At 39.8% G+C, this 14,605-nt stretch overlaps 1 protein-coding gene and 1 long non-coding RNA gene across 3 annotated transcripts in view; one reads left to right on the top strand and one right to left on the bottom strand.

Annotated features, from left to right (window-relative positions):
- Positions 1 to 2,243: 2,243 nt before the first annotated feature.
- On the top strand, positions 2,244 to 8,255 carry LOC116788825. Its single transcript, XR_004357781.1, has 3 exons — positions 2,244 to 2,296; positions 3,055 to 3,146; positions 8,088 to 8,255. It is a non-coding gene; the product is annotated as an uncharacterized LOC116788825 (long non-coding RNA).
- LDLRAD3 (low density lipoprotein receptor class A domain containing 3) overlaps positions 4,297 to 14,605 on the bottom strand; it is a 109,290-nt gene continuing 98,981 nt past the window's right edge. The window contains exons 5-7 of one of the 2 annotated variants that reach the window (XR_004357780.1): positions 10,723 to 11,068; positions 7,207 to 9,105; positions 4,297 to 7,128 (exon numbers count right to left, since the gene is read on the bottom strand). Coding sequence is in view for 1 of the 2 variants with exons in the window: in XM_032691998.1 (XP_032547889.1) it covers positions 8,844 to 9,105; positions 10,723 to 11,068 (608 nt within the window). In the remaining variant the exon portion in view is untranslated. Of the gene's footprint in view, positions 9,106 to 10,722; positions 11,069 to 14,605 lie in introns of both variants that reach the window. The other variant, XM_032691998.1, reaches the window with a different exon arrangement.

Genomic DNA, 14,605 nt, shown 5'->3' with positions numbered 1-14,605 from the left:
TCAAAGCCCATCTCGTTGGGCACAGTAAGTGCTTCCCTACACTGCACCTGCCTATGCTGGAAACAGCTCCTCTGATTACTTCATCAGATTAATACAGAACATGCTATCAGCACATTGGCAGGCTCTTAATATCTTTGCTGAGGCCTTTAATGGCCTCAAGTCTTGTAAGGCATTTCATTCATCTGGTGACCGACCGCCAGGTCCTACCGGGGTGCTCTCCCCCTGCACCCCCTTCCTCAAAGCAGAGATAAGAGCACAGCTATTTTAAAAGCAGGAGGTGAGATAAAAGCACTCCCTTCAGTTCAGATGCTGCTGCCATTCCATAATTACCTTCATCTAAATTTTCAAAGGAAGAAAAAAAAAAAAACAAATCCCAAAATCATTTCAAATCACTCTCTCACCACATTAGTCATCTCATTCTCGATATCAATATCAATAAAAGAAAGTGGGGACTTAATTATTTTCTTAATAACATTACCCTTCAAAGCACTATCTTGAGCTATTTTTTCAAATGCCAGCATGAAGGCAGCCGGGTTGCACTCCTCTCTGTAGTTGCTTGTATCACTTTGGGCTACCTATACACTCAGGGTCAAAATGACATTTCTCCCTCCTATTTCCTCCCCCTCCTCTCCCCAGTTCTGTAAAGCAAAAAATGTGGCAGCCATCTGACAAAGTCTTCCTTCAGCACCTGTAGGAACCTGTGGCCCTGCCGTCCACCCACTGCAACTGCAGTTTGCATCTTTAAACCAGCATTATTTACAGCAACCCATTTCCAATACACCACAGCTCCTTATGGGAGACACAGTCCACATATTCGTTAACCTACAACCTTCCTTTGTGAAAACCTACAGAAATACACAGCTTGGAATCTTATTCTAGAGCAAAATCGTCCTCCATGCAAAGAGCTATACAGAATAACTGTTTCAATGAGTCTGAAAAAATAATAGGGCAAACAAGTCCCTAGAAGTTAGAAGAAAACAAGGAATTAAAATATTTGTTTATGTTTTTGATCACCACCTGAATTTCTGCAAAGAGAACTTGAAACAGTTACCTGCAAGTCAAGACTTACCTTTTTTTTTCTTCCCCACCCTAAATCTGTAAAAATTCTGTTAAATTGAATGGATTTGAAAGATCACAAATGTCTGGATAAGACAGCACTACTCAGTGGTCAGGAAGCTGGATCTTGGAAGATGCAGGTTCTGTCATTCCTGAAACTCATCTTTATGTTTCTCCCTGTCTCAGGTATCCCCTACTTAAAAAACAGTGCAAATCTTCCTCCCAACCTTAATAACAGATAAAAAGAAAGAAGAGTAACAAGAGTGATTAGTTACTTAAGAAACATGACTTCAACAAAGCAGCCAAAGGATTTCTATTTAGCTTCCTGAAGGAAGCTGACAATTGATCTAGAATGATTTTCACATATTTCAGGTAACAGATACCAGACAGACCAATTCATTCTACCAAACCCTTTCTACTGTGAGTGCTGCACTTGCAGCTTCACTTGGGCTTACGGTGCATTTCTACGTGAATTTCTAACCCTGACCTGCAGTCAGCTCCAGAGATCGGCTTTGCTGATGAAGATCTGCTGCATCTTTTTGTGGCTTTTTTTTTTTTCCGCTGTAGAAGCTCAGGTATGATTTTATTTTATGTAATCCATGTCTCAACCAGTATATCTAACACAACACCTTGAAAATGGATATGTAAGCCAGCTCCTTTATTCCTGAAGCAAAGCACTCTCCAAATTCACTTGGGGTAATTCGTTGGTTCTGCTAACTCCTCTGCTCTGCACAGGCTGCCAAGGGAGAACAATAAATACAGCAAAAAATGCATGGAGAATTTTGGGTCTTGACTTTGCACCATGTCTCAGTAAACAGAAATTATCAAAAGAGCAGCCAAATATCAACCATATTTCCTTAGTCTGCAAAGGCACTCATTGTGCAGCATTTAAATATTTCTTATTCAGGTAAAAGAGCTGGAACACTTAAGAAATCTCCTAAGGAGTTTTTTATATACATATATATATACACACACACACACACACACATATATATCTCAAACAGCCAACCTTGCTGTCCTCCCTGTATCCCATACACTCTGCAAGCTAGTGCTACCTTGGATGCAGTGTTAGGCAAAGAGTGTTTACTAAGGTAACTGTCACAAACAAACGAGAAGAAAAATCTACTCTGTCAAATGAGGTGTTGTTTAGGGCTCCCATGATCCCTTGCCACAGTCAAACACAACATCATACTTCAGCACTGTGCTGCAACATGACTCCCATCTGTCAAGGAAATGGCAGGTATTTCAAATAAATGTAACTAAGATTCATTCAGTCAAACTGATGTGGCCAGGGTGCCCTCCAGAAGTGAGTGGGTTTGGGTGAAGCTGAGCTGTTACTCCTGTTCTTACACAGGTGAAGGTTCTTGTACTTTTGTGCTAAGAAATGATAGTGGTTTAAGTCTGAAGGAGTTACAGGCTGTGGTATCAAACAACGAGATATGAAAGGTTTTACTTCAGGGTAACTGATAGGAATTAACTTTAGGTAAGAGCTACTAGGAAAACAAACAAAAAAAAAAGCCACCTGTAGAGTGGCTGTTGGAAGCATACAGGAAGTGATGGTCCCAAATCAGTTCTCAGTGAATAGGGGTCTTCTGCATGGTATACAGCACCAAAGCAACTGCACTGCTGAAACACTTAGTACCCATTCCTGCAGAAATGCTAAGGGTGTGACCAGCCCCCAAACTGCTCTACCTCTTCTCCAGTGGTACCCTCAATAAGGCTGTAAGGAATACTACTGGGATTTTGGGAAGCAGAGAATCATGTTTCAGTTTATCTATTCACAGTCTGGTAGATAAACAGAAGAGTTAATTCCCTAGAGAGATCAATCCAGTACTTTTCCAAAGTGCTTTATGCAATATGCATACCCTCAACTTCACTTTGAAAAGCAGAACTGTGAATTTCCACATGGAGACGTCTTGTTTTCAATTAATAACAGCACATCATTTTGGACTACAGCTCTCCAAACAGTGAAAAGCTGCTTATTTCTCTCTCCAACAGATAACTGAGGCTGACTGATCAAGAGACTGCTTACAAATCAGCAAGAAAAGAAGCCGCGCTCAGAAACCACTGCTGCCTACTTAATTTTTAAGGTATAAAAATTAAGATCTTTAAACAAATCAAAGCAGAGAGAATAAAAAAGATTAATCAGGGAGCTTAGCTGGAGAGTATGGTATTTATTTTTATAAGCAGCTGTTTTCTGAATCAACATTTCTCAAGCATAGCTCTTGCTGGGATGTATCTGAACAAGCCAGCTCTGAGACCCCAGCATTCCCTCCCCTGCAAAGAGCCCATTGTGACAGCCTCAACAGCTCCATCTCCCCTGTGCTGCTGGTGTGAATTCTGGATCCATAGCTATTTTGGGGCTGTTTGCCAGCATCAAACAAAGGTTACCATCTGAGAATATGGGCAAGGGCATGTGATTTAATTAGCGAGGATAATGGTAACACTGGCATGCCTTTGCAAAGGTAGCAAGTGGAGAATAGTCATGGAAGAAAAATACGTCAACCCAACCTCTCATATAGATGCAAATATTTAGATGTAACATTTGAATCTGTTCTCCTTAGTCTGTTAAAGTAACTTTATAACAATAGTCCTTTGAGTGACTTTGATAAAAAGAGTGGCTACGATCCAGATGTCAAGTGGGCCTGGACTTCATGGGGCTGGACAGTTCCCATGATAGTGGTGGTGCCTGCACCAGCATCTGCCAGGGAAAGAGTCCTGACATGGGACTGCAGCCAGACACACTGCCTCCACGAAGCATCTCAGCTTGAATCTGGCTCACACGTCTGACACGTGGATCACAGACCTGGAGATAGAGATGCTGTGCTGGGAACCTAAGTGGTGGGAAAGTGGCAGGCAGAAGTGAATGCTGAAGGCCCTTTGACTGTGTTAGTAAATCTGTATACAGCACAGAGCACAGATCTCTGCTGAAGCCTCTAGAGCTTTGCAACAAAGCAGAGAACAAAACACCGCTGGTTCAGATGCCTTATCATTGGTAGTACAAACAGAATGGCAAAATGAGAAATTATGAAATTAAGCGATTTTCATTTGTATAATATATTTTTATACATGCAGGTACATGTGGGTTTCCCACATACCTTTGTTTTAAAAACATATTTAAAACCCACAAAGATTTAACAAAACTTAAAATGGAATGCAAAAGAAGTTGTAAGAAGCCTCACGTAGGAGGCTATAAAACTAAAACAACTGAGGCTTCATGAGGGGACATGCTCACTTGTGAACAGCATTAAAACACCAATTTTATTCAGGAATACAGAATACATTTTTGAAGATTTCCAGTTTACAAAAGTTTAAGACAAGGTTACGTTTCAACATACAACTTCCCTTAAAGCGTTTAGATAACTTCTCCATTTCAAGTTGACAAAGCCCCTCAAATCAGAAGAAAAAAAAAAAAAGGACAAATGAAGGCCACTGTCCTGTACTGGGATACATTAAGGCAGAATCCAGCACAGTATTCAAATTCTTTCTGCAGTCCACATTTTAATCCATGGGTGTAATATAACCTTGTGTTAATAAAAAAATACTTCAGATCTATTAAGAACTGCAAGAAAAGCCCTTGTCTTACAGTTTTAATTACAGACATTATATGCAAAGTAACTTCCAATAAGCAACAGTTAAAGACAGTACTTGTCATCTGATCATCACATTAAAAATACAGCATTAAATTTATCCTTCATTTATACAATTTTAAATATTCATTAAAAATCAGAATCAGTGTCCCTCCATCCTTTTCATCATTAATAGTTTTTCTTATCTGCTAAAACCATTTGTCTTTCCTAAGACGCCTAAAAAGTAAAGAGCACAAGATTAACAAGCTGCAGCATTAATTAAAATAAGAGTCATCTCTTTCCTCCACTCAGTTTCTAAATCTATCACAAGGGCCCTATTAGCTGTATCAAAGTGAAGTGGTGTAAATAAAACCGATTTGACTTAAAAAGAAAGTAAGAATGAATGCAGAGTTATTTAAAAATTGCAATGCAGTCAGTGTTGTTGTGTATGTCACTGCAGAGAAGAGCCAAGAAAATGATTCACAGGCTCTCTTTTAAGAGCATTACTGCCAGTTTTCCATTTCCAATACCAGAGTTAAACAGTAATTTGCCTTACAAGGAATTTCAGATTACTATCAAGCAGAAACATTAATGGCCTAATTTTAAATATTCAGCACTGATTTCAGCAGAGGTTATAGACACTCAAAACTCCTGAAATTTATTTACTTGTTTGTTTTAAATAACCTTATTTCCAATAGGCTAATCCACATTTCTTTATTTACCTCAAGTAGTCATTTCTTCAAATTCTTTTGTTCAAATACATTAATAGCTGTGCTGAGGAGGACTACTCATTCAGTACAGATGTGGAAACAGAATTCGGTTCTGGAAGAAAACTTTAATTGATGTTACTTTTGGAAGAATGGGTCTTTGAAATAACATCCACTTGTTTAAATATTAAGTAGAAAAGAAAGTTGTTGGACAACTAACCTCAAACTAAAAGGTTAAGAGCAACTGCAAACAATAGGATGATCAATTCCAATTTTACCCACTATTGAAAAGAAATCCTACCATGTGGTATTGGATGAACATTTAACTTCAGCCTAAATGCTGAAAAGCTACTGATTGTCAATGAAATATTTAATTTAATCAGCAGATTTCCCAAAGATTCCACTGATTAGTGCAGCGTAATGCTGTATTAACACTATTAAAAGTGACATATCATAAACAACTCCCGTATAATACTACAGCAATTTCCAAAGCAACCAGCTAGCAAACCTGTTCTGCAAACCAGAAAACTGGAGTAAGACCAAGCACCCCAAGTTTTAGCATGTCTTTTTGGAGCAAGGTACTGAACTTCCGTCATCCTCAAAGTTCAGTGGTCCCCATGAATAATAATGAAGAGGAAGACAAGATTTGTTGCTCTTTTTGGATCTCTAGACAATGATATGTAACAACACCCAGAAATGTAGTTAACAGCCTCCCAAATCAACATTCAAACAGAAAGGCACGATCTCCTTTTATAACTTGTGTTCTCAAAAACTAGAAGATTCCTATACAAAGATAAATACTCCCTTAGCTAGAAGGGAAAATGTCACACCATTTAGAATGTTTTTTTCTTTTTTTTTTCCTCTGTAAAGTCCTAATGGACTATCTTAATGCAAAAGTTACATGAATATATACAACCTGAAAGAGTATTTTTAATATATATATTTGTACATATATAAAAGTGACTGACACAGAAGGCAGAGAAGCAGGCTATATTCACTCTTTTCCCACTTCTTAGCAAAGCAAGGCAATGTTTTTCAGATGCCATAGGCACAAAATATTTGGTTTGAACACACACTGGTATCTTAGAATACACATGGTGAAATGTAATTCCCCATGGAAGGCTTGTTTGAGGGATACTGGACACAATGATTTAGTTTCATTAATACAGCCTTAGCCACCTTTAAAATAAAAAAGATATCTATTCCAATGAAACTACTGCAAACTCTTCAATGGTATGTTTTCAAGTCCAATATAAAGTTTTTAAAATTGCAATAGAAGAACATCCAAGGTTAATTCTGATACCTCATTCTGATATAGCTGTCTTACAAAGGCCAAATATAATCTTAATGAAAGGCAAGAGGGACAGCAGGGCCCAGTGGTCACAGGAGACATCCCTACACCTGCCTGTACTATTAACTATTCATGTACCTGAGTCTGATGTACCTGTAAAATAAACTGTCTGCTATGTGACAATGACAACAGTCTGCCTACAATGTCGGATGGAGTCATTAATAAGCCAAATCCTGCTTGGTGAAGAGTAGCATAATTAAATGCTTGAGTTCCCAGCAAGGATGAAATCTTACCCAATCTTGTACATTACATTACAAGAACCTAGGAGCAACAACTTCAACAAGACTTCACGACAGGTTGCGATTAATCTGCTTCCAAAGTCAGCCAAGCCCATCAGCATTACAATTCTCCAGTACTTCCCCCCACATCATCTCAGTCCTGGTACCTGTGCTTGTAAATCTATCCAGCCCCTGCCTCTTACATAACATGGCAGCAGACCTCAGAACTGGAAATGAAAAAAAAAACACCAAAAAATTCAGGTGTACGTGTGGGAACTGAGACTGAATTTGAATCGTTCCCCTACCTACACTCCAGCTCAAAAATTCTTGGGTTCTGAACATGTAACTTTTGGGTGAAAGAAGTTACCTTAGAAAGATGGGAAAGAGGAAAGCAAGAGGTGTGGGCAGTCTGCTTCCTTCATTTCCTTGGAACAGCAAAGGGTGCTTAATGGCACGGTTCTTTTGCATAGAAGGAGTGGGAAATGCAGGATAGACAAACACAAATAATTTTTCAAGGCAAATTTCTGCCTGGACAAGAGGAAGGCACTGCATTGTTTTCTGTATATGGAGCACAAGCACAGCACTGCAGTGGCATTTAAACTCATGGCTTCTTCCCTCTTACCACTCTGAATACCCTTACCTCTGAGATGCTTTCACAAGGGTGATTTCAATAAGGTGCACTGAAACACACTCGACAGGAGATCATTCCAGGAGTTAGGACAAAACAGACATAAATAATCCTGGTTTTCTGCAGAAGTTAGAATTTCAACCAAATGAACATGAATAATGCAAACTCTATAAAAAATGAGATCATCAAAAATGAAACTTTGACAGTCTAGAGTTCTTGTGGAGCAGCGGAACTAAACCTATTGTGATGCACTACATACATACCTACACATAATATTACACATGTATATCCATGCATGTACTTACACACACTAAAGAGAGGGACAACAAGCCTAACACCTTCCACCACGTGACCTACTTTCAGATATTTTACTGATAAAACAAACTAGCCATTGAACTTAAAGCTTTCTGTGCTGGGTGTTTGCCTCACACTGGTTTTGGTGTTGAAGATTTAGCTTTAATAATTCAGGTGTTTTCTTTGTTTTGTTATTTATTTGTTTTGTTTTGTGGGGTTTTTTTTAAGAGGGAACACATGGAGTAATATTGTTTTTCCACACAGGAAAAGAAATCTTAAGCTGTGTTTTTGAGATGCTTCAGTGCCTCTGTACTCAGCCTTGAAGTCTGACAGATAAACCTTTGTGGTGTTGCTGAGACAACCCATGCAAATCTGGCCTAGATACCAGCATCTGTGAAAAAAACCTTGTTTGCTCAGTTACAGTTGTTGCATCCTTACAAGCTTAAAACTCCTTCATGGTGGGAATGTTCCAGGCATGAAGAGAGGGGTCAAGTAGGACACCTGCAATTAGAGCACTGCCAGGGGGCTGGCATTGGACATCAGATCTCCAAGCAGAACGACTGCCTCACGTGCTTCATTGACCACCAGTTGGCACCAGGCAATAAGAAGAAACAGCTCACATGTTGACAAGATGGGAGGCAGTTTGAAAACAAGAGTCCTTCTGGCACAGTTCTTGTGTGGAACTTCTGTATATATTATACACATAAATATATACATTCATATACAGTAAGCAGTCCAATAAATACATCACATCAGTTCTTTTGACACAGTACTGATGTTTCTCTTACTTGTCTGAACCAGAACCTGCTCACAGAAATATTATGGAGAGTTGATGTGACTCCAGGTTTAGCCCTCTGTACTTGATGAGCCCAAAATGCTGAATTCAAATACTAACTTAATGTGAATTCAAATCAAGTCATCATTCAGGCACATGTCCCCCTGAAACCCCCTGAAGCCACTGCAGACTAACTCATACAGACAGAGTAAATGCCTTCCTGCCCGTCCCAAACACTGGAGCAGTTACACTTCTCTTTCAGCGACGTGGTTGACCAGAGAATTGCTCTGATCTACTGTCCTCCCAAGAAGAGTTCTGTGGCCATCCATGCTGCCATGGATGTCTCTTGTCCAACTGTCGGATGTGCCCAGAGGACTTTCTGCCCTGGGGGTGTCTGTGCTGGCCAAGCTTCCTGTCCGAGATCGGTAAGGAGGAAGATCTGGTTGATTAGGGGATTCAGATTCAGAACAATAAGGTGGTGGAGGGAGGTCAAACCAAGGTGGTCTGCTGTAAGATACACAAAAGAGTAAGAAGTTACTGAAAACAGTGGTACAGAAGACAGCACATAGTATTCCAATTATGAAAGAACCAAACAGTACTTCTTAGTTTTTCAATTATGACACATATGAGGAGATCTCAGACCTGCCTGTAGGTAATTTCAAAATATCCACATCGTCCCTGGGAACCCAGGTTTCTGGTCAAGGTGCAACATAACTAATTACATCCTGCTTAACAATCCACACTCTGAATTAGTACCTCCAACAAAGCTGGCTCAAAGACAGCTGCAAGAGGTAAAAAATTTTTCTGTATAATATTTACACCAGAGAAAGCACTTTGAAAGAAATATCGTAAGTGGTGGATTTACACCTACAGATAATGATGTGAACACAAGACTTAAGCTCCCAGGAAACCTCCATTAAGTGACAGAGATTAATGGCTTAGAGTCTACGAATAAATAACAAACTGAATTCTCCACACCGACAAATCACTTCTGCTGTCATGAGATCACATACAGAGTAACTGCTAAGTAGCCACAGACAAGATAAGTACTGCATTCAGGAAAACTGTTCTGTGGTTCTGATAGCAAACAAATAAAGGGACTGAAGGGTTGAGCAGATTGATAACAGGTCCTGGGAGCAATTAGCTCTGAAATTGCTGATGGTTCATATCAGCTCAGGTGAGAAACGATTACAAGCTGGACAGCTGCTCATTTAGTTGTCCTTACTAATGAAAAGAAATAATTATTATGAAAGTCAACATTAAGACAAGGGATCTGCAGCCAAAGGCAACAGAGAATAGGAATGTAAATTTATTATTCTTAGATCCCACAGTTCATACTAAAAAATACCAACATGGTGATAGTGAACAATCTGGATCATTAAAGTTTGTACCATACCCTTTTTATGAAGGGAGGATGTCAGTCTAGGATTTTTGTTGGGAAAGACTTTACAGAGAGAGATTAAAATGAAGGTTAATTCCCTACAAATAAAACCAGTGTCATAACTACAAAAACATCAAAACCATCATAAGCCAAATCACACCCACCCACCAAACTTCAAAGCACTTTCAGCTATTTAAAATAAGAACAGTGCTTTACATTTCAGAGTCCCGTTCTTTTCTTCTGTTGGTAAAGTAGTGCAGAGCAGAAGAATGATACAATTTCTTTACAGAGGAATTGAAGAACTCTCTCACTCTTATATACTTACCATATATGAACAGGACTGTTTTTTTTTTAATGCTATGACCTGTAACATAGCTGGTTTTTTAGCAAAACTCCAAATTCAGTTTTCATGTTTTGACTCCAGACTAGCATAGGATATCGATACTAGACAAGTGATACATTCTTTTGCATTTTCCTACCATCCTCAAAATCTCTACTACTAACAACATGTGCTAAGAGAACCTGACTTAAAGTTTGCCTCAAATCCCTTCAATATCAGTAACAGTAAAAGGACCTGAGGACCATGAATTTTTCAGATACAGGAGGAGCTCAAATTTACCCTGAAATTTCACCCTATGCATGCAACAGAAGTGCAACACCAGAATTCTGTCAAAAGCAGTAATAAGAACAAGTGGGGAGCAGCAGCACAGCTTAACAGAAACAGAGTTACCTCCTGCACATACCTTTGGTCGAGCACAGCCTCCGAGTAGGATGGCGGGGAGTCCAGGTCCACGGGCCTGTGGTAGGCCTGGTTGGACATGTACTGTATCCCGTTGTTGACGTTGTAGGTGACGCTGCAGTGGTGTGGGTGATCCAGGACCACCAGCCGGGACAGCAGCACAGGGTGCTGCAGGCGATGCACGGGCAGCGTCATGAGATTGTTGCGCTTCCGCTGGTGGTGCAGGACCAAGGCAAGAAAGGCCACCACGAGTACGAAAATGACAGAGCTACCGATGATGGCATAGGTAATACTAGGGTAGTAAAGCAGCTGGTTTTCTGAGGTCACGTAGTCTTGGCCACTGCCTGCCTCTGTAAGACAAAAGGAAAAGGAAGCCTGAGATTTGTTTCAATATAAAACTGCTTTTGACCTGTGCTGTGTTTCCTGCTAACACACTGTGCAACAAAAGCAGGTTTTCCTCTTCTGTCTGGATTGTGAAAGATCGGATTTGCATGCATGCAAATAGGAGATTGGCTGGCTGTCCCTCGGTCCATCCTCACTCACAGTTAAGTGCCAGCACATAAACTATTAGGCAGAGACAAACTGAGAAAGAGAAAAATGCACACCATAGCAGGAAGCATGTGCACTATTGTGGGAGCATCTCCCCATCCCTACCTATCAGTCATTAACTTTTGTTTCCAGAGGTGAGAAACCCAGTTCAAGCCATAACCACAGTACCTCAGCTGCACCTGACAAACCACATTAGAATCAGAGATGAAGAAGGCCTGATATCCACTTTTTTTATTTTACATTCCCCTGACACCATTTCAGACCCAGTTCACAAGGTCATGCAGTCTTTGAGTAAGATTTTCTTTTTTTGGGCAAAAATTTCCATTTCTGTGCAGGCCGTAATTCCTTATGGACTCAAACAGGCTATTCTGACATTCCTCGACCTCAAGAAAAACGAGAGGCTGAGTAAAAAGCAAAGCAAACCAACCCAGCCCAAAATCCACACAATTACAGGAGCACGATCCATCCAAATTCTTAATTTCCTACTGCAGAAGGCTGGGACAGTACATCTTGATTTTCCTTTCTTTTCTCTATCAACCAAAACTGCTTTTTCATCATTCAGAATTGCAAGAGTCACTAATATATTTCTCTAGCAACAGAATAATGAAATAAATATTGACTGTGTTCAGCATAACAGAAGAGCTTTCCTCAAGCACCCCTTGTTCAGAGGGATCTCTCTCAATATTTGATTTTGGTAGTTCACTTCCATGGTTAAACAAACCACAATTTCTGGCATCACTAAAAATAACTTCGGCATTAGTTAACAAGATAATACAACATAAAATGGCAAATCCTTTAAACATCTCTATTTTAAAGCATAGATATTTAGACACTGGAACAGGTTGCCCAGAGAAGCTGTGGATGGCCCATCCCTGGAAGGGTTCATCCAAAGCCAGGTTGGAAGGGGCTTTGAGCAACTTAGTTCAGTGGAAGGTGTCCCTGCCCATGACAGAGGGTTGGAACAGGATGATCTTAAGGTCCGTTCCAATTCAAACCATTTTATGATTCTGTGATTATTGATCCTGCTACCAACTATGAAAACTAGCACTCAAATAGATGTGTTTTACTGATGATGCCACTATAACCATAGACCAAAGCTCTGCAGGACAGCTACAAGCCACAGACTTTGATTGATACCTAGTGTAACACCTCAGGGAAGACCCTTACTAAATTTATTTCTCCACACAACTGTGCTGGAGAGAAAGCAGAAATCACTGTTACCAGTCAACAGTAGGTCTCTGGTTCACTCAGCAAAGTGAACAAAGTCTGCATGAAGAATGTAAATCAAAGCAGAAGGGAGGAAGGGAATTGACATGCATTAGTAATTTTAATTACAGCTCATCACATATTACTGTGCCTCTTTTAATAAACCCTTAAATTCAACAGTTGAGAAACGAATTCAGGTCACGTATCACACAGGGAGTATAATGACAAGCAGATAATTTTTATGCAAACATCAACAAGTTTATTTGCAAGGGCTGATCCATGGATGAATACCACTACCTGCAGTCTTTAGTGCAAGGAAGGTAAATATATTATGACATCCCAGTAAAACACCACAAGAATCTCATTGACCTTGGCTCACTGTTTACAGTGCACTGGCATAAGACTGAAACCAGTATGGCTTTGCAGACTTGATGAGACGTAATTAGTTACTATGGGATCATTCTGCAGCACAGTCCTTTCCCTTTATAATCTCCATCTTACTAAAAGGGAAGAAAAATGAGAGAAGTATGTAAACTTCTTTTCTAAACTTTAAAGGTTATCCACCTGTTTAGGATAGTATCTCCTACGTCCTGCACCAAACAATTCCACAAATCCAAACGGATTAACCAGACTGCTGAAGAAGTACTTTGTCAAAAGTCAAATGGGATCCGATGACCAGTTTTAGGACAGTGTGAAAGAAAACATCTCTTTTATCTGGTTTTACAGTCCTTTTCATACAACAACCACACATATATTGTGCAGAGATCTGGGGTAAATTTGCACTTAACATGCTGGTTTGGAGATTGGAATTACCGTGGCTAACGAAACATCATTTATTTACCAGTAACTATTATTGTTCAGGTTTTTAGATCCATTCCTTGTATTCCCATTTACTTCACTGTCTCTCTGAAAACAAGAACAACCTAAGGGCATGCCTACAGATCTGTGTGGAAATCGATGAACCAGAAGCAGAGCCATGAAGGCGCTGTTTTGAATAGTGCTGTCTGGTGCACTCTTTGAACCAACCAACAGCAATAATGCATTTGGGATTGGAATTAGTATCTCTAACAGTCCAGCCAATTCTATCCCATGTGACTTTAACATGAAGCTGCACTGAGGAGTACTGAGATTCTTCCTGTGAAGAATCTAGTTTATCTGCTAAGTGCTCCTTCTTGTGCGCCAGGCAGTGTTGAGTATTTGCACAGAGAAACTCTCCCCATTCAAAGAATCCAGCTCCCTAAACATGGATAGTCTCTATAACTTTACAGGAATAGACCATACCAAAGATGGAGTTCTACCTAGAGAGATTCAGCTATCATTGAAACAAAGTCTTATTCCACCACAATAACAACCTTATGATAAGTGGGACTTCTGGTCCAGGAAGACATAATCTTATGCTCCCTTAGCAAACTATGCTTACAAGTATGGTAAGCATACTTGTAAACTTCTGCTCTGGTATAGTTTGTACTACAAAAGACCAACCTCTTTTCTAGCAAAGTCAGTAAATCCAAATCTGTACAAGATGAAAGTAAAACTACCTGAGCCTATCAGCACTGCTTGGCTTGTAGCCCTGGAGAGGGCACTGTCCACTCAGGGGTAAAGAAATGAACTGCCCTTAACAGTATTCCAAAGTAATGCACTCACAAGAAAACTGCTCTGTGGCACAGTTAAAACAGAAGTAGCAGAACTATGAGGCAGTTTTGCATACAAGAGGCTTTTACATCACGTTTTTGCTTCATCTTACTAAAGATTTGATCATGTTGAAATGAATAACTTCTTACAGTTCCATAATAACATTCTGTTTTTTTGTAGAGCCTGGTAAATATACAGATGTGTATAAAGGAATGAAGGGTACTGAGCTGAGACTGCCTGAGGAACCTCTATCCATTTTATGCACACTCTATAGGGAGAAAGTGAGATACAGAAAACACCTTAAAACTTTCAGCTGGACATGCACGACTAAAGGAAACAAAAGCCATGACTCTTTAGCTCTGCTCTAGTAACTTTCAGCAAATGTTTACATGTGACAGAAGTAACTGAACTGAATTTCTTGATAATTCAGCTATCCTCTCCCAGGAGAAGCAGGTATTATCCAGGCAGGTTTAAAAAGTTCCATCTGCTGTGCTACTAAG

Source organism: Chiroxiphia lanceolata, chromosome 6 (genome assembly GCF_009829145.1).
Source record: "Chiroxiphia lanceolata isolate bChiLan1 chromosome 6, bChiLan1.pri, whole genome shotgun sequence".
NCBI classification, from domain to species: Eukaryota; Metazoa; Chordata; class Aves; order Passeriformes; family Pipridae; genus Chiroxiphia; species Chiroxiphia lanceolata.
Note: the sequence above shows the minus strand (reverse complement) of the source record. Positions and strands in the feature narration are given on the sequence as shown.